We start from the raw sequence: 27,270 nt of genomic DNA on the forward strand, positions 1-27,270 counted from the left end.
AATTCACACAGATACATTTAACAGTCCAAACAAAACATTTAACACTCTGGTATAGTTGGCCGGTGTTAATCATAGCACTTGGGGACACAATTATGGCTATGAATGAAGCAGAGAGAGCGAGAGAGTGCGCTGGTTTGACTGGGCGCTAGGACTGCTCCCCACAGGTACGGAGCCTGAAGGAGGAGAGCTCACATCATCTCATAAACAGCTCTGATAGGACTATTAGCTGAGAGCAGATGCAGTTAGGGAGAACATTAACCCTGTATTGATTCCCTCTCTCCTTGCTGTTCACAATGCTCTTAAAAGGAGCCTAATGTAATTCAGCAGAGGATTACAGCAAGGCCGATATATGGATACCGGACAGTGCTGGGCACAGGACCATACGAGTCAGTCCCCTGGGTTCTGGTCTATTGTTAGAACCACAGGCTCAAAACACGACGCTGTGTTGTACAGACAGATACAGAGAGGAAAGACTGAAAGACAGACAGACCGACAGTGAGACAGATAACGAGACTGACAGAATGATCGATAGACAGAGTGAAAGATATATACATAGAAGATTGATTGAGAGATCGAAATACAGATGGACAGATAAATAGGGAGCCAGACTTTCAGACAGACAGATGGATAGATATAAATGGCAGAAAGATATACAGACAGACAGACAGACAGACAGACAGACAGACAGACAGACAGACAGACAGACAGGACAGACTGGTAGATGGATGAACGGATAGATAGATAGATTGATGATAGATAGATAGATAGATAGATAGATAGATAGATAGATAGATAGATAGATAGATAGATAGATAGATAGATAGATAGATAGATAGATAGATAGATAGATAGATAGATAGATAGATAGATAGATAGATAGATAGATAGATAGATAGATAGATAGATAGATAGACAGACAGCCAGTCAGACAGACTGACAGCCCGACATGGTCGTACCCTCTTCCAGGTAGCAGGTAGACCTTGACGAAGGGATCAGAGTAGCTGTTGCTCTCCCGCTGAACCAGGTTCCTGGCCTGCAGAACGTGGACTATCAGGTTTCCCAGGTTCCTGTCGTAGTTGATCTGGAGCTGCAGGAGGAAGTAGCGTAGAACACACTGAAGAAGGACTGGGGAACACTGGCTGAGAGCATTAGAGAGGACCGTAGATAGGACATCACTTGAAGGGGTGCATTGTTTTATTTACCTGGATTTCTCCAGTGACCAGTTGGGATTGGGTCCTCAACGTCTCAGTTGACTGTAAAACAAACGATTGAATAAGATTCATAATAGAGAGTATGATTAGGATATCCATAATGATGAAGTCGTAGTAGTAGTAATAACAGTAGTAGTAGTAGTAGTAGTAATAGTAGTAGTCATAATAATGGTGGAAGCCCTGGAATAGGATAGCCCCATCTGAACAAAAGATTCATTCCCCAAAAGGGTTTCAGAGATAACCTTGAGTTGGGTCGCTGCGTGTCTGTGACGCCACTATGGGATATATTTATTGCCAGATAAGTGATGGATAGCCTGCCATTGCAAAGGCCGAGGGTTAAGGGAGTTTTCACTAGGGCTAAGCCTCGGCAGAGGTGGTCATGTGATTGATGGAATGGGCCTTTATCACAGAGGTGTAATAGTAGGTGGTGAAAAACAACTGTAGCGCATTAACTTTATTAGGGGTCTGTGGGGTCTGCCCGTAATTAACCTCATGAGATTCACCTGTGTTAGCCCCCATTAGACTGTGATGAAGGCTTATTGGCCCCTGACGTCGAATGGTATTTGGAGAAGGCTAAAGATCTGGTGGATATCCATACTTTACTCGCATTTAAACAAACTAATTCTCTAATCTCCCTCTCCCTCTCTCCCTCTCCCTCTCCCTCTCCCTCTCTCTCTCTCTCTCTCTCTCTCTCTCTCTCTCTCTCTCTCTCTCTCTCTCTCTCCCTCTCCCTCTCTCTCTCTCTCTCTCTCTCTCTCTCTCTCGATCAATATTGATAAGCCATCTCTCTCTCTCTCTCTCTCTCTCTCTCTCTCTCTCTCTCTCTCTCTCTCTCTCTGTCTCTCTCCGTCTCTCTCTCTCTCTCTCCCCCTCTCTCTCTCTCTCTCTCTCTCTCTCTCTCTCTCCCTCTCTCTCTCTCTCTCTCTCTGGTACCTGTTCCCTATGTCTCTTCATCATATCATTGTCATGTTCTACTATAATTGTCCTGTCCCATTCCCTGATAAACAGCTCGTCCGAGCCAGCCACCCCCATTTGACCCCGGCCCCACTGACGTCACGGCTGGTTCTACTGCTTACACGGTAGCCACTGGAATGCCTTCAGAGGATACATTTTAAAACTCTTTTTAGGACGTCTTTTGGTTTCAGACAAGATCGTTTCAGACAGGTACGGAAGCAGGAGGTTAATGTGATAACAAATTAGGATGAATGATGAATCGGCTGGCAAGGACAGCTCCTTACTCCTGCCCTCCCCAGCCATCCATCACTAACGCCTGCTCAGTGCCGACATCAGGACCCGATGCCTCCGGTTTGTTGAATTTACTGGTCACAAATCGACTCACTAGCCACTATGTCTTTAATAAACATGGAATAAGTCATCTGGAATGGAACATCTGGCAGCGATTGTCGCCCTGTCCTAGCAGCAGGGGTCCCTCCAGGGCCTTCAATCTAACGCTAGGGTTCCTTCTCTTCTTTCTTGCTCTTTCCAGGGCCGGGCAGCGACACTGGGCCACGGCCCAGCTGACCCTGAGCCCCCTGAAGGGCAGCCCTCCTTCAGATCGGGGGACGTGTGTCTAACCGCTCATCCCAAAGACCCTAACTTGGCTTGATAGCGTGTTAAGCGCCCTGACCTTGGCGTTGTGGCGCTGTTTCTTGCTGATGGCGGGAGAGCCCGGCTGGCCGGGGCTGGGCACCCCGCTGGACGCGGCCGAGCCTGGACCCGAGTGCAGACAGCGTGGAGCGCTCCAGGCGGAGAGCACGCCCTGCCCCCCCTGGCTCTGGGGGGCTCCGGCCACGCCCGGGAACTGCTGCAGGGACACCTTCTGCAGCTCGGCGGCCAAGCTGCTGGGGGTCCACGCCCCGGGGACCGCTGCCCGCCTACCAGAGGGAGTGAGGGGACACACGTGAGCATGGACACGGCGCGGCGAGGGGATGCTGATTCTGGCTCAGATTCTGGTGTACACACGGCTTTAAGCATCGCATGGTTATCCAAGGCCTGAGGGTGGTCCGACAGCATGTTGAGGTCACTGTATGGGGGTCATTTACATCATCACCATCATCACCATTATCATCATCATCATCATCACCATCATCATCATCATCATCATCATCACCATCATCATCATCATCATCACCATCATCATCATCTACCATCACTCCCAGCATCATCATCATCATCATCATCATCAGCATATTGTGTGATGTCCTATAATAGCATCACATGCCATATGCTCTCATAATAAGAGAGAGAGGGAGAAAGTGTGAGCGAGAGAGAGAGTGAGAAAAAGTGTGTGAGAGAGAGAGAGACAGCGGAGAGAGAGAGAGAGAGGGAGCAAGAGAGCGAGAGAAAGAGAAAGTGTGTGAGAGAGAGACAGAGAGAGAGAGAGAGAACGAGAATGTGTGTGAGAGAGAGAGACAGAGAGGGAAGGCTGGGAGAGGGGAGGTGTGTGTAGGTCCTTAAGACTTGCAGAGCGGGGGAATGAGAGTGATGACAGCTGTGACTCACAGGCGGACGCAGAGCTCCGCCTCTGCACATGGCTGGCCCATAATGCATTGCACCTCCTCATACGTCTTCCCCATCAGAGGGACGCCATTCCACTCCAACACCTGCATTCCTGTTGTGAGGGGGGCAGGAAAGCAAAACAGAGAAAGGCAAACAGAGACGTTAATTCCCAGACACATCTGTCACACATTTTGTTACCGTACCTCGCCCCATTAAATGTCTTGTTTTAATGTTGGCTATCAACGACCAACACATTGTAAGGACATAAAGCAGAGGGCTTTACCAAGCAAGCTGTAAAGGTAACTCCATTGGCCTTAATCACAGAGCAGCCATCTTTAATCCAATGCTAGCTGGGCGGGGGGGGAACTGAGTTTGGTGTCCCGTATTCTGTACCCCCCACCCAGCTAGCACTCAGAACCAAGATGGCCATAGGTTTAAACACACACACGGACTCTGTGATTTGCTACATCGGCAAAATGCATTGATGACGTCGTGCCGCGGATCACTGTACGGACATTTCCCAATCAGAAGCCTGGGTTAATGGAGAAGTTCGAGCCAAACTTAAGGCAGTGACTGCCACCTACAACTCAGGTGATTTGGAGGAGTACAGCAAGTCCAGGTATGCACTCCGGAGAGCTATTAACAGTGCTAAGAGACAATACAGGACAGAATGGAGTCCAACTCTGAGGGCTCCAACTAAAGACACATGTGGAGCGGACTCAGAACAATAACAGACTGTCAAGGGACAACGAGTGTGACTGAGGAAGTGTCTCCATCTCTTCCAGATGACCTTAACACCTACTTTGCATGTTTGAGAGCTACTCTCTGGCTCAGGAAGTACAGATGGACCAGGACCCTGCACACTAGCAATAACAAGGGCAGATGTGTGCAAATCCCTTCAAAAGGATCAATCCACACAAGGCCCCTGGTCCTGATGGCATCCCTGGCCGGGCCCTCAGGGTGTGTGCAGATCAGCTGGCAGGTGCGTTTACAGACATTTTCAACAAGTCACTGCTCCAGTCTGTGGTCCCCACATGTCTCAAAAGTCCACCATCATTCCCATCCCCAAGAAGTCAAAAGCTTCCTGCCTCAACGACTACCGCCCAGTACCCAGTACCGCCCGCTCCCCCCACCCTGACTCACTGGACCCCCTGCTGTTTGCATACAGGTCCACAGACGACGCCATCGCCCTCACCCTCCACACTCAGTGCTGTTCATTGACTACAGTTCAGCATTCAACACCATTGTGCCCTCCAAGCTCGCTGTGAAGCTCAGGGACCTCGGGCTCAACACCGCCCTTGGTGACTGGATCCTGAGCTTCCTGACGGGCAGACCCCAGGCAGTGCGGAGAGGGAACGCCACATCATCCACCCTGACTCTCTACACCGGCGCACCCCAGGGCTGCGTGCTCAGCCCGCTCCTCTACTCCCTGTTCACACATGACTGCGTGGCCACACACAGCTCCAACACCGTCGTCAAGTTTGCTGACGACACGACCGTCATTGGCCTGATCACCGACGGCGACGAGACGGCGTACAGAGAGGAGGTGAGAGCCCTGACATCTTGGTGCCAGGACAACAACCTCCAGCTCAACCTCAGCAAAACTAAGGAGCTGATTGTGGACTACAGGAAGCGGCAGGGACCCGGGCACGCCCCCCCATCACCATCAACGGGACGACAGTAGAGAGAGTCAGCAGCCTCAAGTTCCTCGGGGTCCACATCAGCGAGGACCTGACCTGGACTCACCACACCGACGCCATCACAAAGACGGCAAGACAGCGGCTCTTCTTCCTCCACAGGCTGAGGAGGTTCAACATGGACTCCGGGATACTCTGCAACTTCTACAGGTGCACCACAGAGAGTATCCTGACCGGCTGCATCACCGCCTGGTACGGCAGTGGCTCCGCCCTCAACCGTAAGACATTACAGAGGGTGGTGAAAGCTGCCCATCACATCACCAGGACGGAGCTGCCATCCATGGAGGACCTCTACACTCAGCGCTGCAGGAAGAAGACTAACCGGATTATTAAAGACCCTCATCACTCCAGTAACAAACTGCTTCAGCTGCTCCCGTCTGGTAGACGCTACCGCAGCATCCGGTCTCGCACCACCAGACTCAGGGACAGTTTCATCCCACGGGCCATAAGACTACTGAACTCCTGAGTTAGTTAGCTCACCACTATGTCACTTTATAACTAGCCACTTTATAACTTGCCGCTTTATATCATTCGACATCTGGATATACACGTCTGTTTACATTTTACATTTATTTAGTTTTGCATTTAGGTCTCTGCTTTCCTACTTGTGTTCCTCTTATACACTTACTTTTTATTATTATTATTATTATTATTACCGTATATATTTTTATTATTTAAGTCTCAGCTTTCCTACTTGGGTTTCTCTTGTACTTATACTTTTACTTTTTCTTATATTGCACTGTTGGAGGAGCCCAAGACTAAAGAATTCCATTGCCAGCGACTGCTCTGTCATTGTTGTGCACATGACAATGAAACCATCTTGAATCTTGAATCTAGAATCTTGAATGAAACCCATGGATCCAGTCCCAGACCGCAGGCCATCCGTTATAGTCATAAAAGTCCCTGGTAAGTCACATTAAGATGCAAGCTAACACAGCACTCAGGAAATGAGAGAATCCAAGAGGACAGAGTGAGGAGTAGAAGGACACTGCAAACAGAGGGACTCCCCGTCCTCCCAAGGTCTAAAGCATCACTTACACAACATCGCCCTGCCATCCAGATCACACATGTCCCTGGGAAGCAACACACTAACAACACGTTGCTGGAAACAACAGAAATTGTAACTGAAATGAATATGTGGTAAAAGCATCTGTCTCAGTGAATATAATATCCATGTGCCTGCATGCTGGTGTAGACTCTACCACACTCTTTTCTCTCCCTGGCTGTTTCTGTCATTTTCTTCTCCCTCTTAAGGTTTTCTCTTCCCCCTCTTCCACTCATTCCCCTTCAGTAGATGTCACCATCAGACATAGCTCATTTAAATTCAGCCGGCAGCGACATGACAATGCAGTTGTAGCCACTTCTATTGATGTTTTGGTTTTGTTTATGCTTAGAATTAAAATGAAGACAGCAAATCCAGTTTGGCAAGTCAGTGGAAGCCAATTTCAAGCAATTTTCGTGTACTGTCAAATGTAGAAACCAGTGAACCCCATTGTACTGTGGGACGAAAATAAATACAAAGCTATTTACCCAAAGTAATAGCTGACCATTGGTATGATGCAAAATCGGGTATGAATAGAGACAACCTGGACCTCATAAACCACAACTGGTGAATAATTTATATAAAACTGACTCACTTGTGCCTTGCTGACTAAATCCAAAAAGGGAATTCTATAGCATCTGCCCTTGCAATTGTTTTGGAAGGGCGTATTTTGTCTGTGAGTGCACAAATGTGTGTGTGTGAGTGTGTGTGTGTGTGTGTGTGTGTGTGTGTGTGTGTGTGTGTGTGTGTGTGTGTGTGTGTGTGTGTGTGTGTGTGTGTGTGTGTGTGTGTGTGTGTGTGTGTGTGTGTAAATGTGTTGAATCTGTGACTATGCCTCTTTTTGTCTACCATCTTTTTCTCTGCAGGGATTCTAGACGAAGCCTGATGACTAAGACAGTACTCTATACACAACCCCCGGTGCTGTAGAGCCAGAGGGTTCATTCAGAAAATAAGACATGACTGAGCCAGCAGGGGAGGACGAAGCCATGTCACACTTCTTAATCTGGACTAATGATTTAGGCAGAGCTTTTCCCTTGACGGCATTACGAAAAAAAATTAACATATAAGACGTCTTGCTTAATCTGCTCCTCCTCCCTAGAGACAGTCAGCCTCTGCCGGAGGAAATCAATTCAAACCCCGGCCCGGATTCAACTCTCCACAAATAGAAATCCAAATATATTAAGCAGCAGATGTATCACTGTCATTGTTATCGACAGAAAGATATATGCAGTTCAAGAAATCTCGAATCCGTCAATCCACAAGTTGCCATTGATGTCCAGTTTATCCTCTTACCTTCCACGATCTTCCCGGTGCTTTCTGCTACTCCACCAGGAACAACCTTGGCGATATAGGCTCCTATCTCCCCTCTGCTCCCGGGAATCTCCTTCCCACCGACCACTCGGATCCCCAGACCGTTCCCTGGGCACAATAACAGGATGCAAATCAGCCCTCCAACAGGCAAACAAAGATACGCAGATAAAAATGATTCATTTGATTAATTTAGCACTTTACAGTGTTGGGGATCCCACCTCATCCACTACCAGTGGATGAGGTGGGATCCCCAACACTTTACAGTGTTGGGGATCCAACCTCATCCAGTACCAGTGGATAGGTAAAGATGGAAACCATCCAACCCAGGGAAGCATGATTTGGTCTGGATTAAGGCAGGACAGCGGGGTTACCAGCCCTGCTCTTGCGGCGTATGCAATGGGATCTTTAATCTACCACAGGGAGTCAGGACCTTGATTTAACGACTCTGAATGACTGCACATTCCTAGAAGACAGGGTTTCTGTCTTTGGGGAACTAAGATGTAGGCCAGAGGGGTGAATACCCCCCACTGGCTCTCCAACACCCCTGCCAGCAAGATCTGGTCCCCAATCCAGGGAGGACCCTGATCAGCCCACACTGGGCTTCTGTTGAATCCAACAGTGCTAGGCAGGTCGCCATTTAACCAGCCAGAAGACCTTTACATGTCATGGTTTGTGTTTGTGACCTTCATGTCGTTGTGTATCATAGGGCTTTACCTGACACACTGGAGTCCTTAAGGTCTCTCTTGAGGGTAACCCGAGTGTGAGGGAAGGCGTACGTGATGAGCCTCATCTGCAAAGGCGACACAGAGAGTATTCACAAGCAGTAGAGGATATCCTGGATTCAACTGAACACCACAGGGAAGACCCATAGTGGTGAGGACGAGGCTTAATGGAACCCAACCTGTCTCTTGTCCAGCATGTGTCCACTCTGCGGATGTCCTTCTCTGGGCTTATCAAACCAATCCGTGTCCTCCCGCCTCAGGTGGTAGGCTGTACAGGACATAGGTCATCATAGGTTAGCAAAATGAACATCATGCACGACTGATCCATGTGGCTGATTTAGCTTCATGCTTTATCCATTGATAAAGTGACTTGACAAAGTTAGCTGGACAACAGCTAATCAAACCACATGACTCTAGATAGAGGAAGGAATTGCAGTGCAGGGAATATCGTTCTCTTATGATATTCAGCTGTGGAATGGCATCAGATATGTCCCTAATAGGGAAAATGACCGACTGACCTAGAATTGCCTTTTACAACTTCTACATCTTCACAACCATGTGTTAAGTAATTCCAATGCAATCATCCCTGATTGTTTGCTAATTGTGTTGTGTAGGTGAAGGTATTTCATACTAAATATATTGAACACTAAACCTCTGTTATAGCTTTGAATGTTTGATGTAATTACTAGCTTAACCGTGTGTCACTTTTGACGAGATAGAAGAACAAAATCAGCAGAAAATATAGTTTTGAAATGACAATAACAGTCTGAGGGATCAAACCATACATTTTCCTCCTTGGTTCACAAATATAGATTGTCAAAATTTCTTCCTTGTAATAAATCTGCCAAATCCAAGTCCTAAGTGTGCGTGCCTGCACCAATAAACAAATAGCATTTTGGCCATTATGATTGTAAGGCGATTCACTGTTATGGTGTCCACTAACAGGGGTTACGAAGGCACCTATTGCCCTCTAACTTTTATATTCAAATCATGTTTTGAGGCGAAGTTACAGAACCACATTCAACCTTCACACTGCTCCTCCAACAATATTCATCTTACATCTATAAACGATCGGATATCTGAATGTCAAGGCGCTGCGTTGACATATTAAATGCACTGGAATGTAGAAAGCTGAGTGGAAAGATATGAGGATGCAGAAAGAAGTGAGGAAAGGCACCCTTCATGCTTTATCGCTATAGGGCCTCATAATGATCTAAGGTGGAAGGTAAATGTTGCCAGTCAAGCTAATCAATCTGATCAAATGTATACATTGGCAGATTAGGAGGACACAGAAATCTGCAAAGGATCCAATTGAATGGAGGACAAAAAGGATAAGGGGGGCTTACATTGGAGCCATAAATGAATATTGTATTGTATAAAATGTATACCTGAGGTAAACTTATCCCTCATATCCAGATTGTAACCATAAAGCATCGTTGATATGCTATCGCAAGACACAATCTGATGTTTGCACCTCGTTGCAATTCGCAAAACCTTCATGCTTGACTTGAAACATTTAAGAATGGTTTCACAGTATGCTTAATACTTAATATAACCCTGGACCTCTGTGATACTGCATGGGTATGACAACTGGAAATGGGTGGATATGTTTACAGTGCTGCTGTGACGTGGAGTCATTCCAGAATGAGGTATTCATCTAGCCAATATGTAATGAGACATTCAGTCGTTCTAAGCACCGTCAAGATGGGATTGATTCCAGAATGGGTATGCACACGACTAATCTGCTGTATATGGCATGTGTTTTGAGCGATACAATCAAAAGTATGGATCATTGCATTCCATGAGTCAGTCATGTTTCCATAATCGGCTGATAGGGTGGGTCATTGGGAACCACAGGGTGTGAAGTGGAGCCACACACACACTCTGATAAGTTTTATGGTCTCACCTTCTATATTCCAGTTTGGGCCTCCAGCTGGGATACAAAATGATATGTAGGCTTTTTGAGATATGTTCAAAACATTTTCCATTAACTTATCAGACTACAGGATTTGTGTTAAGGATAGATTGGTACTACAATAGGCTTTATCACATGCACTGGATTCATTAATTTGTATATAGTTCATGCTTTGTGAGGAGATATATCCACAGGCTCTAATATTTGTACTTTATAGGGCGACTACAATTTCTAAAAGGAAATCAAGCAAGTTCATACACAAAGTATATTTCTGGAATCAGTGGGAGATTATTTCATTAAAAATGACATTCACATCATAAAAAAGGGATTTGTTTTCTTTCAAACTAGAACTTATTATAATATACTCTACCGTGTCTGATACTCTCATGAAAGATTCTGGCATCATCTCTGTTCAAAGCCAACATGGAGTCACTTAAGGCTGTAAGCAAGGCAGATGGACACTCTTACGTAGGGGTCAGACCATAACTTTGTATCATGATTATTATTACTTAGCACTTTACGATTAATTTCAGGATTATGATAAATATTATAATTAGGCTTTATGAATGATCAAGGAAATCCAAGAGGAAAGCTGACTCATGGGAGGTGGATATGTTTTGCCTTTTTGGTTAATCTAATAATAAATAGTCGTATCACTTGTCTGGCGATGATATAATATCTTACTTTCTTGCTCGCCTTTACCTATAGTCAGAGAGGAGGCTATTATCTTAACTAAATGTTTGTTAAGATAATATGTTCAGGATTTGGTTTTCTATTGTTTCCAAGTCATTCAAGTCAATTTTATTTGTTAAGCCCTTAATGAGAGTTACAGTCTCAAAGGGCTTTACAGGCCATATATTGATAACACCCCCTAACCCTATCCCCAAAGGCCAAGAGAAAAATCCATTACATTTCAAGGAAAAAAACTTCTGATTATTCTATTTCTTAGATAACCTTTACCCTCATACACACCAAAAGGAAACATCAAACAATCGCTAGAGGAAGGGCCAACCGGTTATGATTTCTGATGCACAACTTGTAATGTGATTCACTCTGCAGTACAAGTTTATCCTTGTAGTATAGTGGAAGCACAGCACACAAGGAATAAGTCAACCAAAAGAAATAACCATGTCAGTTACAGGGTCACATGCACATTGACACATAGCAGAGGATGTCCACACCAAGACCAACATGCAGAACAGTCACTTTATTAAGATGGAAAGACAAACATTGCACAACATGCGTGGAGCAAAGAAAAGGACTGACAAAGACGAAAAAGTGAACAGACCACAACAGATACAAAGGTTGTCACAGCGTGTATGTAAAAGTATGTGCTATAAACATTATATATTTACAAATGATATATTCCAAGATAAGAATATATACACTATAGCTTCTCTCCAATGTTTCAGTAAACCCAGTTGTGGGTTTACTGTGATTCAGCACTGTGGCTTTGTCGTTAAGATGATCCAAAAGAGCTTCAAGGAATATATATATATATATATATATATATATATATATATATATATATATATATATATATATATATATATATATATATATATACATATATATACACATATACATATACATATACATATATATATATATATATATATATATATATATATATATATATATATATATATATATATATATATATATATATATATTTTTTTTCAGAAGCAATGCCCTGCTTCCAACAGAAGACACTATTTTACAATACTGGCAACCGAGGCCAGGCGTCCTTCTGGCTAGGGTAAACTCTCATTTCTCATATATGCACTACAGTGTCTACCAAGTATTTGCTTGAAAATAGATCTTTTATTTATATGTTTAGAAAAATAGAAAGTGCACAGTTTGATATCACAGACAATCAAAGACACCAGATAACGTGAGCCGGAGACCACTTTGATCACATACCTCCACAGGAGCTGAATGTATGCATCGGCAAACAAACAAATGCACACTAAACACCAAAAAGAATACCATGCAACATCTCACGTGACAAATAACACAGGACAGGAAAAACCACAGCGAATTACAAGAACGCAATTCACTGTCTGGCCTACGGACGACTGAGTGGGTGCCAGCCGACGATGTGGGGGGGTGTGGGGGGGGGGTCAGGAAAAACAACCACCAGAGTGAGCATGCACAAGCAGGTCCAGCACTTGGGGCCGCCGCGTCGGTGTCATGCCCCATTTACCTTCGCTGTCAGACATGGCGCCCTGCATGTCGTCCATCATGAAGGCAACGTCTCGGTCGTAACCTCGCGTGCGAGACTCCTCCCTCATGTGCTGCTGCACTTCTGGCAACGAATGGCTGGAGCCGAACTGGTCCCGGGAGTCGGCGGAGATGGGGGGGAGGGGGCCGGCCGAGGCCCTGGCCATGCCCATCGGCTGGCCCACGGGGCTCAGGGGGCTCTCCTCCTCCGAGTTCTGGGCCACGATGGGGATACGCCCGCGGCTTTGGCTGATGGGCAGGCTGGTGGGTTTGGCCCTGGCCACCCCGGGGGCGAACGCCGCGTCCAGGACCTCCCCTTCCGTTTTCAGCCGTAGAGAAGAGCTGGACAGATCTCGCTTGAGGGACAGATCCAAACCGTAGACGGAGGAGGGCCGCGAGGAGGGCCGCGAGCGGCTCCCGCTGGGGAAGGTCCCGTCGTCATGGACGGAGGACCGCATGGGGGGGCCCAGGCCCAGGGCCTGGCCTTGGTTGAGAGAGCCAGACAGATTGGCCCCCAGAGACGAGCCCAGGTATTTCTGCTGTTCGGATAAGTTCTTCCTGAGCCCGAACGTGATCTCATCCTGCAGCAACCTGGCCCTGGCAGCTAGGTTAGTCACAGACGAGGATCCAGAGCCCATATAGCTACCGTAGTCGGGTTCAAGATCGCGATTTTCTTGAATAGGGGAACATTTGGTGATCGCTTTTGGATCTATCTGGGCCTTTTTATTTTTGACTTGTTTCTGGTAAAGAACGGCGGCAGGTAATTGCTTTGCAGCCTGTTTTTCCAGGGTCAGTCTGCCAATGCTGTACTTTTCTCCTTTGGGGAAATGACGGAAGTTGGCGTCACTAGGGAGGTATTGAGGCAGGCCCAAACCTGTGAGATGTTCCAGTCCCTCGGTTCCTCGTCGGAACTCCTGCTTGATCTGCTGCTTCAGGAGCTTCAGCTCATAAGGCTCTTCCATGGTGTCGTCGTCCCCTTTCACGTAACCCTGCAGCCGAGACTGCCCTAAGAAATCTGCAACCTAGAATTCAAAAAGATGAAATATCAATGAGATGATGTATAGTATACATAATAAACGTAATAGTACCATAAAGTCATGACCATTATCAGATACCGTGCAATGGCATTGTGTTTGATTACATATGTAATTCAATTATTTAAATATTATCGCTAAAGCTGTTGTAGGTAAGATTCGAGATTTATAAAGAGAGAGAGAGAGAGAGCAGAAGAGCAGATTATTAATTTAAGCAACCAATTACGTCGTCTCTCTCTCTCGTCTCCCTCCCTCCCTATGCTTCTGCACTTTTGGGAAATGTTGCATTTCACACACATCTAATTGACAGGGGGTTTGAGCAGGGCTGGTTGTTCGAATGATCCGGGAGCGGTCTTAGATCGAAATGATCTCTTTCAAATGCAGGCACGATAAGCTCCAGACAGATATTCTTAGTGCATTTCACTAACTTATAGCTGAGGGATCGATATGCAATTTCTAACAAATTACACTCATTCATATCCGTTAAATCCTACTAAACAAGCATATTTTTTATACTAAGTTAAGGCTTAAGGTTACAATACGCCAGATTTGTGATTTCAAGCCAGCTTCAGTTTATATTGACTGAATAAAACCCTGTGCTCCTAACCCTCCCTCTCCCCACTCTCTGCATTCCCTGCGCACCCTCTAACAGCAAGGCATGCTTTTTGAAATTGAACATGAGATCTGAAATAAGATTTGTCGCTGCTGCAGAGTTAGAGCAATAAAACTAGATCCCTCTAGCATTTTGCATATTTTACCTTTAACTTCGAAAGAAATAGAAAGGAGCACTTTCTAAACAAAATTGTCAACAAACAACGCCCTATCAAGACTGATAGATTTGTCAGGGCGGTATGCTCAACATAACTAAATAAGTAGCATTTACCTCTGCTGTGCGTCTGGCCTCTGCAGCTCGAAGCAGTCTATCCGCCTTGGACAGGTCCTTATCAGGCAGGCTGAACCCAGACCCCAGGCCGGCAGAACCCAACCCTGTGGATCCCTTGGTCAGTTCGCCTATGTCGTCAATCAACACATAGTTCCTGGCATTGTGGTGTTCTATATCCGCATAGTAGGACTCAGCGGAGATGCTGGACATGGGGCTGGAGGCCATGCTCCTCTCCTCTAGCCCCAGCCTCAGGTCAAGGCTTCCGTATTTCCCCCCCAGGTGCGCCACCTCGTAGCCGCTGTCTGTGGAGGCTGGCACAATGAGCAGAGGCTGGTTCCGGATCACCTCGTAGTTGGTGGTGATCTTCGGCTCCATGTCAGAGATGTTGGTCTGTCGCTGCTTCCCCGACTGCAGGAGCAGCGCGTGCTGGTAACTGCTGTGCTGGGACTGGCCGAGGGAATGGTCAGCTACGGTTTGGTAGGGGGACACCTGGTCGTGGTAGTGCGACTGCTGCGGGTAAACGTTCTGCTGGGTGTAATGGCTGGTGGTCTGGGTTTGAGGCGCATACTGTGCATAGTGGGAGTAGGGACTGGTGAGGGTGGAGTACTGGGAGTCAGCTTCCGTCTGCGGAGGGATGAACTGGTCGAACTCGGACTGGGGAGCCGTACGGGGCCTCTCCCGCCCCTCGCCCCTCGTCTCTCTGATGTTGCTGACCTCACTGTCGGACATGTAGTCTCTCTCCTCGGCCACCCCTTGGAGGTAGGCCCTTTCTCTCTTCTCTCTCTCCTGCAGCAGGGCATCCTTCCGTCTGTTAATGCCCATCTCCAAGTACCTGTGAACGATGACAGTACGGTTGTGGTTACATTCTATGTTCTTCTTACAGATTGCTTGGCCGACACAAAAGCCTAAGTGGTAAAAAGATTTGCATGGTGTTCACACAGTGGTACCTTTACTATGTGTGAATATGGAGGGGTCTCAGTGACTGATGCCTGGGAAGCCAGTTTGCCCACTTAGCTAGTGGAGAGGTGAGAGGTGAATCATGCATGCATGAAATAATGGTTTAATGGGGCGGGGACTGCAAGACATTATCTTGCGCCACTTAATCAACAAATCTAATACATTCAACAATATTGAAAATATAGAAACAAAATGTGGTTCACGTGGTTTGAGCGTAATTATTTCTGTGATGCAATTGATGTTTTTTCTTTTTTTACCGTAGCTTGGCGTCAATCTCTTTCTCTTCTTCATCCAGTTCTGCCTGTTTCTTACGGAGCTTGGAGGATTCTCTCTCCACCAGATCCAGTTCCTTATCGATGTCCTGCAGGATCTTGGCCCGCGCCATCGTTGTGTTGCGGGCGAGCCGGCGGCGGGCGGAGTTGGTGCTGTAGCCTGACCGGCCGGTCAGGGAGTCGTCCTCAGGGGGGGGGTCAGGCAGAGTCCGCTTCACTTTCTTACCGGTGCCAGAAGGAGAGCATCGGCCCTTCAACACACAACACAACTTTATAAGATGACATTATTGGACGATTAAATATATATATTTAAATTGTACATTTATATATTTCAATAGTATTCTACAATTGTATTATATTTCTTTTTTATTATTATGTGTATTCATTTCTGTTTCAACTTACAGTAAAGCTGTCATAGTATCCACTGATCCTCTCATCAGTGCTCGGACTGAGTGACTTGGGATCGGACAGAGATTTCTGCCCTGGTTTCAGCATCCTGGGGCTCGAGGAAAACCTGGATGGGTCAGCAGTCAGCATCTTCTTGCCTCCCATCGATTTATCCGGGGACAGTGGCGAGACAGGGGTGTAGCTTACCCTTGTTTTTGCAGGGGTATCTGTGATAAAATGTGCTGTAAATCCAATCTCAGGGTGCCTTCTGTCTGAGTCTGTTTGACAGCTCAAACTGCCCCCTCTCTTGGAGTTTTCGGGGGCTGAGATGTGCTTGATGATTTCAACCTTAGTATCCATCTGCATGTTGGGCCTTTTGAGGGAGCCAGAGTGATCGGTCTGAACGGAAATCTCTGCCACGGTTTGGATCGCTATGCTGGATACTTTCGAAGCATGTTTCCCTTCGCCACTGTGCTTACGGGTCCGCCGCCGAGAACGCGTGGGCGTATCCCACTCGTCCTGATCTTCATCGTCCGTCTGGGCACTGCTGTCATCATTTCTCTTGTTTCTCTTTTTCCTCCCGACATGCTGCTTGTCTGGGGAGTCTTCGTCGTCTGTCTGTACACCACTATCGACTATCTTCCTCCCTGTGTCCTGATCTGCCTGCCTAGAACCATCTGAAAGCTTCTTGATCCGCTGATCCTGGCATCCATCTAATTGTACCCCTCTTGGAATGGGACTTGTACCCTCATCTCTAACAGGCCAGTACTGGCCATTATCCCCTACGCCTGCATATTTAGCATCTAAGAGGTTGCCTGGGCTACCTGAGGTCTTATAGTGGTCATCCAGTTGCTGCTGGAGCTGCAGTTGGAGATGCTGTATTTGTTGGAGCTGCTCTTTCTGCTGAGTGTACGTCTCCTGCTGAGCGACCATATGCGCATGATGTTCCTCCTCTTGCTGTAATAGAAGCTGCTGTTTCAACGACTGGAGCTCCTCAAGCTCTCTCTGGACCATCAACTGCTCTTGTTCCCGGTAACGCTGAATCTCGTGCCTCTCCCACTCAAGTTCTTCAGCCAAGCAAAGCTGCTTCAGCTTCTCCAATTCCAGAAACTCCCTCTCCATTTGATACTGGGCCATCTTGGTGTTGTCCAGACCGGGGAACATAGGCGAGGAGGCCAGAGCGTCGAGGGAAGCTGCAATGGCTTCCAGGGTTGTGTCTGAGTACATTTCAGGGTAGCCAGTGAGAAGTTCAGAGAGGGCTGATGGCACCAGCTCCTTATGCAGCCCAACGTCAAGAGGAATGATCTGGCTAGGATCTGGGGTGGAAAGGAAGCCATAGGGGTGTGGCACTAGTTGGTTCTGGAGGGCGGTTGTAGAAGGTAAGGTAGCACTGAAAATTGAGCCAGGCTGAGTAGTTACAGCATAGGATTGGATTGGGGCTGATACAGAGGAGTACACAAATCCATCGGAGGTCCTTAATGTATTATTTACGCCATATCCAATTGCAGGGATCTGGGAATATGGAACCATGGCCATCCCAGCATATTCTTCCGCTGCTTTGCTGGTGTAGTCTATGGCTGTACCTGCCATATCGAATGCAAAAATATTGGTATATGTCGATCATTTATACAAGGATTTAAGATTAATGTATAAAATCCATGCACTTCTGATTAGACTGGAATTATACATGCAAATCTTGAGTCGTATTGGCTAGCATGATGCAAAGCCAAAATATTGAGGAAGAACACGCAGGCACACGCATGCATCTGTATATAAAAAAAGAAGAAGAAAAAGAAAGAAGAGAGAAAGAAGAAAAGCAAAGAAAACGAATGATTAAAAATGGCAAACATGCTAATGAAACAATTAAATCATATTCAAGATTAGAACAAACAATAAAGACTAAGAAAACTACTGCATGCAAATGAAAAATCAACATAAGGAGTGAAAAGAGGAAGTTATATTTATTTATACAATTTATGCAAGAAATGATACCGCGTCCAAGACAACTTCGGACTCCACAGGAAATTTGCTATATTGTGGACATCAACAAAAACGGTTATAATAGTTTAATATCCATTAACGACGAAAGTCGCCATGTTTGATGTTATTAAGGTAGGTCGAAGCTCTGATGTGTACAACCGTTCAATTAATTTTTAACACGTTGGAGCTCGTTTCTTTGGAGTTCTGGGCTTCTTGAATGCAGCATGAGTGCACAGTTTAATGGAATTGTTTACAATAATAATTTGCATATCACCATACTGAACATTGTAGGCAACACCTATTATGTACTCACCAGCAGAAAGTTGAGACGGTGTTAGGTCTACTGCTCCGTCCGATGATCCACTAAAGTATGCAAAGCCATTCTTTGGCTCATAGCTAAAAAGTCCAGATTCTGCCAGATTTGTCTCAGATGCAGAGGCTTTAATTATATCCACTCCTTTGACGCCGAATGTCGCTACAGTATTGTAGCGGTAGTCTCTGTACCCGAGGCGGTTGTCGGGCTGGGCGGTAACTGGTGGCTGTGTTCTACAGCTTCTGGTGAATGGTAGTTTGTAGATGACGTCACAGCACACACTTCTTCTCGCAGCTGTTAAATCCACTGGAGAGGCATCATCATCCTCCACAACAGTGGTGACCACTCCAGGACTCGTGCTGGAATAAGCTACAATTGCCCTCATCGGTTTGTAGTTTGATAGATCCATGGCACCAGTAGCCTCCAGTGAAATGACGGGATATCCATTGCCAACAGAAACTGAAGTGTGTCTTTCAAAAACAGGGGTAATGGCTCCGAAAGAAAGATTCATGGGTGCGTCTTGAATACTTGCCATGGTGCTAACAGGTGCAACAGGTAGGGGGTCCAGAGGCCTGTACACAATTTGTGCCATTGGCTCAAATGTTTTGCCTGTGGCGAGAGCCAAAGGCATAGAGGTTATGCTGCCCTGTAAGTCCAGAGGCCTCTCTGCCGGAGTGCTGTATGATGCAATGGTGGCGGTGCATGTGACTATTGTTATGCTATCAGTTACAACTGAGAGAGTTGTAGCTGTGGTTATCACAGGACTAAGGTTCACTATCTCAGGCTGCACAGCTGTGATCTGTCTACCACTAGAGTCGCTAGAAAATGACGGTCGGCGGGAGTGGGTAGGGGTTAGATCCATGCCACTGTCAGTCATCTTGACACCGACCTTCATTGTGCGCAGATCAATAACATCACTGGGATAGACCCCCTTCCCATTCGGTTTTTGCAGGGTTTGAACCTTCGTGATTTCGGGTTGTATTGTTATTTCGACACTCGGTGGAATGACCTGTGGTAGTCTTTCATGGACAACCGACACAGTGGTCCTCTGAACTTCAGTGGTAACCACCTTCGTCACTCTACTCTGAAGGTTTTCCGGAGGCTGACCTGAGGTGGAGATGGAGGAAGAGTACATGTGACTCTGTACCTTCTGTCTCTCAATAGAATCTTGATGAATCTCAGTGATGAGGACTGGGGCCACAGGCACTGACTGATGCATTTCCTGGACTGTAGGTATGGAGGTTCTTCTTGTATAACCTCCAGAAGTTAAAATATCTTTAGGAGCATCATGAAGACATGGGGAGTATGTTAACACATGTGGTTGGTGCACAAAATGAACATAATCTTTGTTGTACAGGTTTTGAGGAGAGCCATATACATCCAGAGGTATTTCCATTTTTGGTGTAGTTCCCACACGTGCCAGTGGGAATGGCTGTTGCATGGGGATTGATTCCCGTCTGGTGGTAGCAATTGCCTCTGTTGTGACCACTTGTGTTGGGATGTCATATTCTGAGGGGTAGATAGACATCTCACCCATGGTGTATGATGGTTGAACTATTGATGATATAGAAGTTCTTCTACTTGTAGTTATGGCCTCAGTTTTAATAACACCAATTTGTATTTCGGACTGTGGTAGGAAAACCATTGCACTAGTTACTCTCTGATGCTCGATTACCGGTTCTGGTATGATCTCTGTAGGTATGTCATATACAGGGTGCATCAGAATAGCATCTACTACTGTTGCCGCTTGTGGCATCACTGGAGGTGCAGATACATATGCCAGTGGGTTGTAAATGGCAGGAGGTATCGCTTGATACAATGGCATTAGTGTCTCTTCCATAACAACAGGGGTTGGTCTAATTTCCGGAACTACTGTCATTGCTGCATGTACACCAGTTAATGGGAAAGCCACTGAAGCATCAGGAGTAAATGGTGAAGCTGCGAGTAATGCTGGAACTCCGACATGAGTTGAAATAACCTCTGTAGCCAACTCAACTTTTGGAGGGGGGGTCACTGCATCAACTCCAGTGGGTGCTCTATGCACAACTGAATGCTGCACCACTTCTTGTAATGGTATTTCAGCAACAGCCTTGTGAGATATGACCTCTGTTGGTATGAAAATATCCTCATACATCGCAGATACCGGTGATGATACTTGCCGGGCCGCCAATGGAATGGGTACTGTGCTTGCGAGCATAGTGAAATTACTTGGAGTAGCCTCTTGTGGATATTCAACATGTATTTCTTGGCTCACATAATGAGGAACAGGTATTTCTCTGGGCTGTTGCTGTGTGATGTTTTCTGCCACAGAAAGCACTTCAGTAGGAATTTCAACCACAGATGTTTCACATGTGATGTCTATGACTTCTGATTCTCCGGAGGGAATAGATGGTGTTAGGGCAGTGACTTGGACAGCACGGGGTTCAACAGGAGCCGCCGGCTCGAGAGGCATTGTGATGATTTGAGACGTCAATGGAGCTGGCTGAGAAAATGGCTCCATTTGTTTTGCTGTCAGGTGTAAATATGGTTTCTTGATAGGAGGTGGAACACTGTAAGATTGAATTAGATCTTGCTGACCTGATGTCTCTGCCATGGCAGAAGGCACTGATGAGAGATGTTGCTCTGCTAGAGCTTGATTCGTGTTTCTCTGTATTTGGGCAGTAACAGTACTTGACTCAGAGACTAGGACTGGCGCTTCTCCAGCAGATGTAACTACTGATATTGGAGGTGCATGTCTTACAGTGGGCACCGATGCCCTGCATAATGTCGCTGGGGCAGAAAAGACCTCAGTGAATCTGTTTTGCTCTGTTGGTGTGGTACGTACTCCTGAAATTCTTGTTGCAGAAATAGACCCTCTCCTTACTGGAGCCTGAACAGTTATGCTCTCAGTTGGTGAGCTAGGCTCAGACGGAAGAGTTATGACTACATAGGTTTTCAAACATTTACCGTGTCTAGGTGACAACGGAGACTTCGGAGACGTGGCACTCAGTCTAGATTCTACGGGTCTAGTCAAACTGAATGACAAAGCGTTCGGGGGTTCTCTTGTTCTTGGAAGTGTTGCAGCTTTGTGAGCCACATGATGAGCAGGTGGTTTGACACTTTCCCCTGGTTTATGGCTGAACACCAGTCCAGCTGGAATAGAAACAGGCTTTGGAGGTATGGGTGGTGGAGGTTTTACAGAATGACTAGGGCTTGATAATGTTACAGGGGCTTGTGATGTTTTAGCTGTGGATATTGAAACAACAGATGGGGCCGGTGAAATTAAGACAGGTAGGTTTGAATATACCATTGGCAAAGGGACAGCGATTGGTGGAGGAGTTTCTGCAACTCGTATTTCTACTGTGTCTGTAGTTCTTGCAGCAATTGGTTTGGAGGAAACAGTTGGAATTGGGGGTGCAACCGGCAGAGCTTTCATTAATGTTGTTTCTTTACTGGACACAATGGGAGCCACATGAGCCACATTCCCATGTGTCAACTGAGCAGCGGAAGTTAAGGTACTTGATTCATCTTCTGTGGATCGACCAAGAAAAGCAGTGTTTTCAACACTTGGTACTATAATAACTACATGTCCTTGTCTTGTTGGAGGAACCACTTGGGGAACAGAAACATTGTAATGTTGGGTATCCATCCATGGCTGTATATCCACAAATACAGACTGCATTGGTTGGCCAGCAGCTGTAGCTGTTGTAGGGGTCATAGTGTGGGAGCTGTTGTGCACAGTATTGATAGGTGAAGGGTCCACGGCAGGGAGGGAAACAGACGTAGATCGAGGAGGCGGTGGCGGGGGCACTTTCCTTTTGATCACTGTAGTTGTTCCAGAAGTTAATGATGACACAGTAGCTGTTTGAGCTTGAGCATGAACTATCACTGGCGTGGGCAATTGGACAGCCTCCTGAACAGGGAATGAGTGGACTATGGTGGCTTTTGCTGAAACGGGGGAAGTGACCAGTGCAGAAACTGGTAGTGGAGCCTGTGGTGTGAGAGGGGTTGTAGTAGAAACCAAATCTGGCATTTGAACTATGAAAGGCCTAGGGGATGGCAAAGGGTCGGCTACTGGGGATATAGTTTGGATGGACGCTGGAGTTAAAGCTGGTGCTGTAATGGGTGCTGTTGTTGCTGAAACAACAGCAGGTGTTGGCCCTGGTGTTGATACACACACGGCAGTTGAAGCCCTCGTGTGCATTTCCAATGGTGAGGAAGCCAGGGCTGGCATTTGAATACCTACATGTTCTGCAATCTGTTTTGAGTATTGATTTAGACTACTAGCTTGAGAAACCTCATTTGGACCTGAGACTGTTGCATAAAATCTCTCTGGGTCAGATACCACATCTGGTATTGTAACTATAACGGATTTTAGAGAATAAACTAATTCTTCAGTTGATGGAAAAGCTACAATTGGGGCCATTGATGGCTGAGACATGTTAGCTTGAGGCTGGGCTACAACAGCAGTTGGTGGCGTTGGTGTAGACAATGGGGTTCCTTCTGACGAAGATGTGGCATTTGATGCTAAACTGAAGTCTGGAGTTGGTGGTGAAGTTGGGGGGGATACCGATGATACTGAGGAAGGTGTAGTGATTAACTCCGGGGCAGATATTGGATTTGGGATAGGCCTAGCCTCTGGAATCTCACACACTACACTGATAGGCTCCATGTCATATTCTGAAAACGTTGGGCTACCACTGGGCTCATCTTTAGCATCAGAATCATCACTGGGAGTAATATCAGATGACATACCAACACCATATTCCTCTGCGAAACTGTCCTCCTCATCCTCACCAGACGAACATTGGGTTATCTTGAGATCTGGTATAGGGAACAGAGATTTCCTCAGAGCAGGATCTTGAGGTGTCATTGGCCTAACAAAGCCTATTCCAGTTGGTGTGGTGGGGGCACTCGTTACCTCAGTCCTCTCCCCCACCCGTTTAGGCGGAGCAGAGGGCCGAGGTGGAGCTGGTCGCTTCTTTTTCTTCACCGTTAGATCATTGTCATAATCAGCCACGTAGATAATCCTTTCAGTTTCATCCGGAGGGGTTGGCTGTTCTGTGATGATGGTCACCACACAGGTCTCGACATCTGGGGATAGAACGTTAATAGACGTATCGGATGTGGAGGATTCCATGGCAGTTTGGGCCTGTTGGAACTCTTCTTCTATCATCATCAGTTCCCTTTTCTTCTGCATCATTTCCTCGTACACGTCCTCTGGGGACCTGAGTTTCTTTACAGACTCAAAGCTAGTGTCATAAATTTGTCCCATCTGTTGGGCATCATCTAGTTTGAATTCAGGTTCCACAACTAAAGACTCGTATAGATAGTCTTCAATTGTCATTCCTTCATAAAGTGGCTCAACGCTGGGAGGGCTGTCCCCAGGTATAGCTCTACTTTTCTGAATAATGTCCTCATATACTTCATCTGCACTCTTCAAATGTTTCATAAAGATATTGCCAGATTGATCAGCAGGGATCATTGGTATGACTGTTGGTGAGGGCTTGCTTCCTGTCTGCACATCAACAGTGGCATCTGGTTCATGTTCTACACTGCTACAGTTCTCTGAGCTAGTGGTCATGTTGGCTTCCCCAATCGCTTTCGACCGAGGGAAATCGTCTGAATGTGAAGTATCCTCCAGTGGAGAGGCATAGCTTGTTGTTGAAACTAATTCAGGGTGTTTTCTTTGGGATTTAAATTCGTCTTTGTCTTTGCGAGACTTCTTGGTAATCCTCTTTTCAACATGGTCACCATCTTTTGTAGTTTGTTGATCTCCAAAGATCTCCCTTTCTTCCTTTACCTCATCCTCCTCAGAAGAGTCTGCAATGGTGGGGAGAGTTTGGCCTGGTTGCCTGTGCTTTGCTTTGCGGTGGTGCTTGTCCACTTTTTTGTGACTCGGGCTGCTGTCACTATCCTCCTCCAGAGAAGAGGCGGACGTGTGAGAATTCTCTGGAGTGAAGCTAGATGCCTGAACGCTTGATGAGCCCTTCGATAGAGATTCAGTGATACTTTCAACATCTTCATCAGTACTCGGTCTCATTCTCGTCACTGGCGTTGCCTTTTTGATAACAGTGGATGGCGCCGTTTCAGGGACATCTTGTGTGATTCCAGCATCTATCCCTGGCTGGGACATCCTCCTTGCCAGTTGGTCTTCATTATCTGTATCCACTTTAGTCAGCTGTTGCTGGGTTGTCACTGGAGCATTATCAACTCCAACCTCAATGACGGCTTCATCGCTTGTCAGTTTCCTGTCTTTCTCGTCCTCAGAGAGAGACATTTCCTCTTCACCACCCATACCCATTATCTGCTGTCGGATAAAGTCTTCATCTTCTGCAGATGATTCAGCACTTTCCGTTTTAATATCCTCACTGCTTGACGAGATGGAGGTAATCTTAAGCCTTCTCCTCTGGACTCGAGGTGAAGGGGAAGGTGAAAACTCACTTGCACTGCTCTCCTCCATTGGTTGGAAACTAAGGCGTCTCCTCTCTTTAACTGCCTCATTTATTTGCAGAGATGAATCGTTGATTGCATCTTCAACAGGAATATCGACTATTTCCCTCACATCTGTAACTACTTGTGACTGGTCTGTTTTTCTGTTTGGATCCTCATCGCTTGTCTTTAACTCTGGCTCTGAAGTCAGGATAACATTTTCCTGTCCAGCAGAGAGAGAAGCTTTTCTCACTTGAATGGGCTCTTCTGTGGACTCATCCTGGTTTTAAAGGAGATTATAGAAGAAAATAAAGGGAGGTTTGTAACCAGAAACATAAAATATTCACTTCATGCATAGTTACATTTGATATCAATATTCATAGGAACATGCTGGTTTAATTTGACATAATTTGAGCTTTCCCCTGTCCCCCTATAATTTGAAGATAGTTGTATACGATGTACCCACTATTCATTTTCAAAAAATATTGCACATATTTAAATATGGCGAGAGGGAGAGATAGAGAGAGAGTATAGAATACAGAGAGTATAGAATATAGATTCTTACTTTTGTTAAACGGTGATATACTTACATTACAAATGGTTGTATCTGAGGCCGCTGATTGGTGCTCTGTAATGATTTTGTCCTTTTCAGCCACTTCCTTGCCATTCAATGTGATGATGTCCGGCAGATCAAGCGTCCTTTGACCCATTGCTGGCTGCATTTGATCTTGCTCCTGTTGGACCTCGACTTGCTGCCCTAAAGGTTTTGTCGCTTCTGCGATCAATGTGACACTGCAGGGCTGCACATGTTCTTCCTCGACAACCTTCTCCGGATCATTGATGTGTTCAGCAGCCAGAGTGGGTGCAGGCGTTATCTCCGGAGGTACTGTGCTGACCTTTTCATGAACAAGAGAAGGTGGTCTTACCAAGGCCTCAGTCACAGGGACAGCCACAGCAATCGCAACAGGTATGCTAGGTTTAGCGTCCTTCTCCTCCTTAGTAGCAGGACATTCCATTTTTATGGTCATTGTGTTATCGTTTGTAGATACAGCCGTAATGGTGTCCATTTTGGCAGTATCCACATCTGCCATCTCTGCCTTTTGTTGAACTGTTGCAGCCCTGGTTTCAAGGGACGCTCCTGTTGTTGTTACGCTGGCGGCGGTGTCCTCTTGTTTGACAGGATCCTCCTGCTCTTTTGGGACAGGAGGTTTAGACTCTTCTTTCTGAATTGGAGTTTCTGTTGGCCGGGCAACCAGCTTGCCGGATGTAGCGGTGAGCGCAGAAGACTCTTCGTTTTTGGCCACGGCTGTTGACTCTGCCTTGGTGGGGGGAGCTGCCGACCCATCCTGCGCGGGCGCAGTGGTGGGTTCCATCTTTGAGGGTGGAGCCGTGGACTGTGTCAAAGGCTTGGCCGGTGCAGGGGGAACATGGGACAGTTCCCTCGAGTCTCCCAGCTGTCCTGACAGAGCTCTCTGAGTCTGGCAGTTCAGACAAAGCCATTCCTCCTAAAATCACAGTGAACAGTGAAACAGGTAAGTAAACATTAGAAGTGGGAAAGTGGTCAGGCTAAGTTATTTGTTATGAGACCACAGGTTTATTCATCAATGGGTTGATTAAAAAGTTAGTCCATACACCATTACAGCTGGTTCCACAGATTGCAGACATAGCCACCAGAGACATAATCATATTGACAATTACTTTATTGACTTCAGTTCTGCACTATTTGAGTTTGGCCAATCTCAAACATTTTTGAGATTAAATATTAATTTAAAATAATCCATGGAACAAATCATTAGGGAATATTCAAATTATCAGATTTTCTCTGACAAAAGAAATGCTAATACCGCAAAAAAAGTAAATCTGTTTTACAGGCCATCTGAATAATTTCGAAAAGTTATCCTCCGTAGAAACATTAACCATTATCAGATCTACATTTAATTCAAAGAAAAGGAAGGTCTCTGAAATGATCAATACGTCTCTCTAATGATCTCTCATTAAAGAGGGGAGGTTTATCATACACAGGGCAGTACATGAGGAGGATTTGGTGACTACTACATTCCAATGACCTTGTGTGTCAGGAGATTCTCAGGCACCTCAAAACACACACAAGTGCTGTCTTCTGTGTGAGTGCAGACTTCATAGCATGACTCCTATGTGTTATGTCAAATGTGTGTCCTAGACCCATACATAAACAGAGATATTGTCCATAAAATTAAGGCCTGTCGCTTTAATATGTGATGTGTCTTTCGCTCTGTCTTTCAGTGTGTGTGTGTGTGTGTGTGTGTGTGTGTGTGTGTGTGTGTGTGTGTGTGTGTGTGTGTGTGTGTGTGTGTGTGTGTGTGTGTGTGTGTGTGTGTGTGTGTGTGTGAAAGGGGGGGGGGGGGGGGCTGGGGTTCCTGCCTCTGTTTATAAA

General features: G+C 46.1%; 1 protein-coding gene across 1 annotated transcript in view; it reads right to left on the reverse strand.

The window, feature by feature from the left end:
* pclob (piccolo presynaptic cytomatrix protein b) overlaps window positions 1-27,270 on the reverse strand; it is a 66,773-nt gene that overhangs the window by 13,448 nt on the left and 26,055 nt on the right. Inside the window, exons 18-32 of the mRNA XM_060061539.1 lie at window positions 25,448-26,362; window positions 18,447-25,137; window positions 16,169-17,736; window positions 15,752-16,017; window positions 14,538-15,369; window positions 12,604-13,642; window positions 10,768-10,836; window positions 10,389-10,415; window positions 8,662-8,750; window positions 8,475-8,550; window positions 7,743-7,868; window positions 3,714-3,822; window positions 3,172-3,234; window positions 2,839-3,085; window positions 947-1,114 (exon numbers count right to left, since the gene is read on the reverse strand). Coding sequence (XP_059917522.1) covers window positions 947-1,114; window positions 2,839-3,085; window positions 3,172-3,234; window positions 3,714-3,822; window positions 7,743-7,868; window positions 8,475-8,550; window positions 8,662-8,750; window positions 10,389-10,415; window positions 10,768-10,836; window positions 12,604-13,642; window positions 14,538-15,369; window positions 15,752-16,017; window positions 16,169-17,736; window positions 18,447-25,137; window positions 25,448-26,362 — 12,285 coding nt within the window. The remainder of the gene's footprint in view (window positions 1-946; window positions 1,115-2,838; window positions 3,086-3,171; window positions 3,235-3,713; window positions 3,823-7,742; window positions 7,869-8,474; window positions 8,551-8,661; window positions 8,751-10,388; window positions 10,416-10,767; window positions 10,837-12,603; window positions 13,643-14,537; window positions 15,370-15,751; window positions 16,018-16,168; window positions 17,737-18,446; window positions 25,138-25,447; window positions 26,363-27,270) is intronic.

The sequence above is a fragment of the Gadus macrocephalus genome, chromosome 9 (assembly GCF_031168955.1).
Source record: "Gadus macrocephalus chromosome 9, ASM3116895v1".
Lineage (NCBI taxonomy): Eukaryota > Metazoa > Chordata > Actinopteri > Gadiformes > Gadidae > Gadus > Gadus macrocephalus.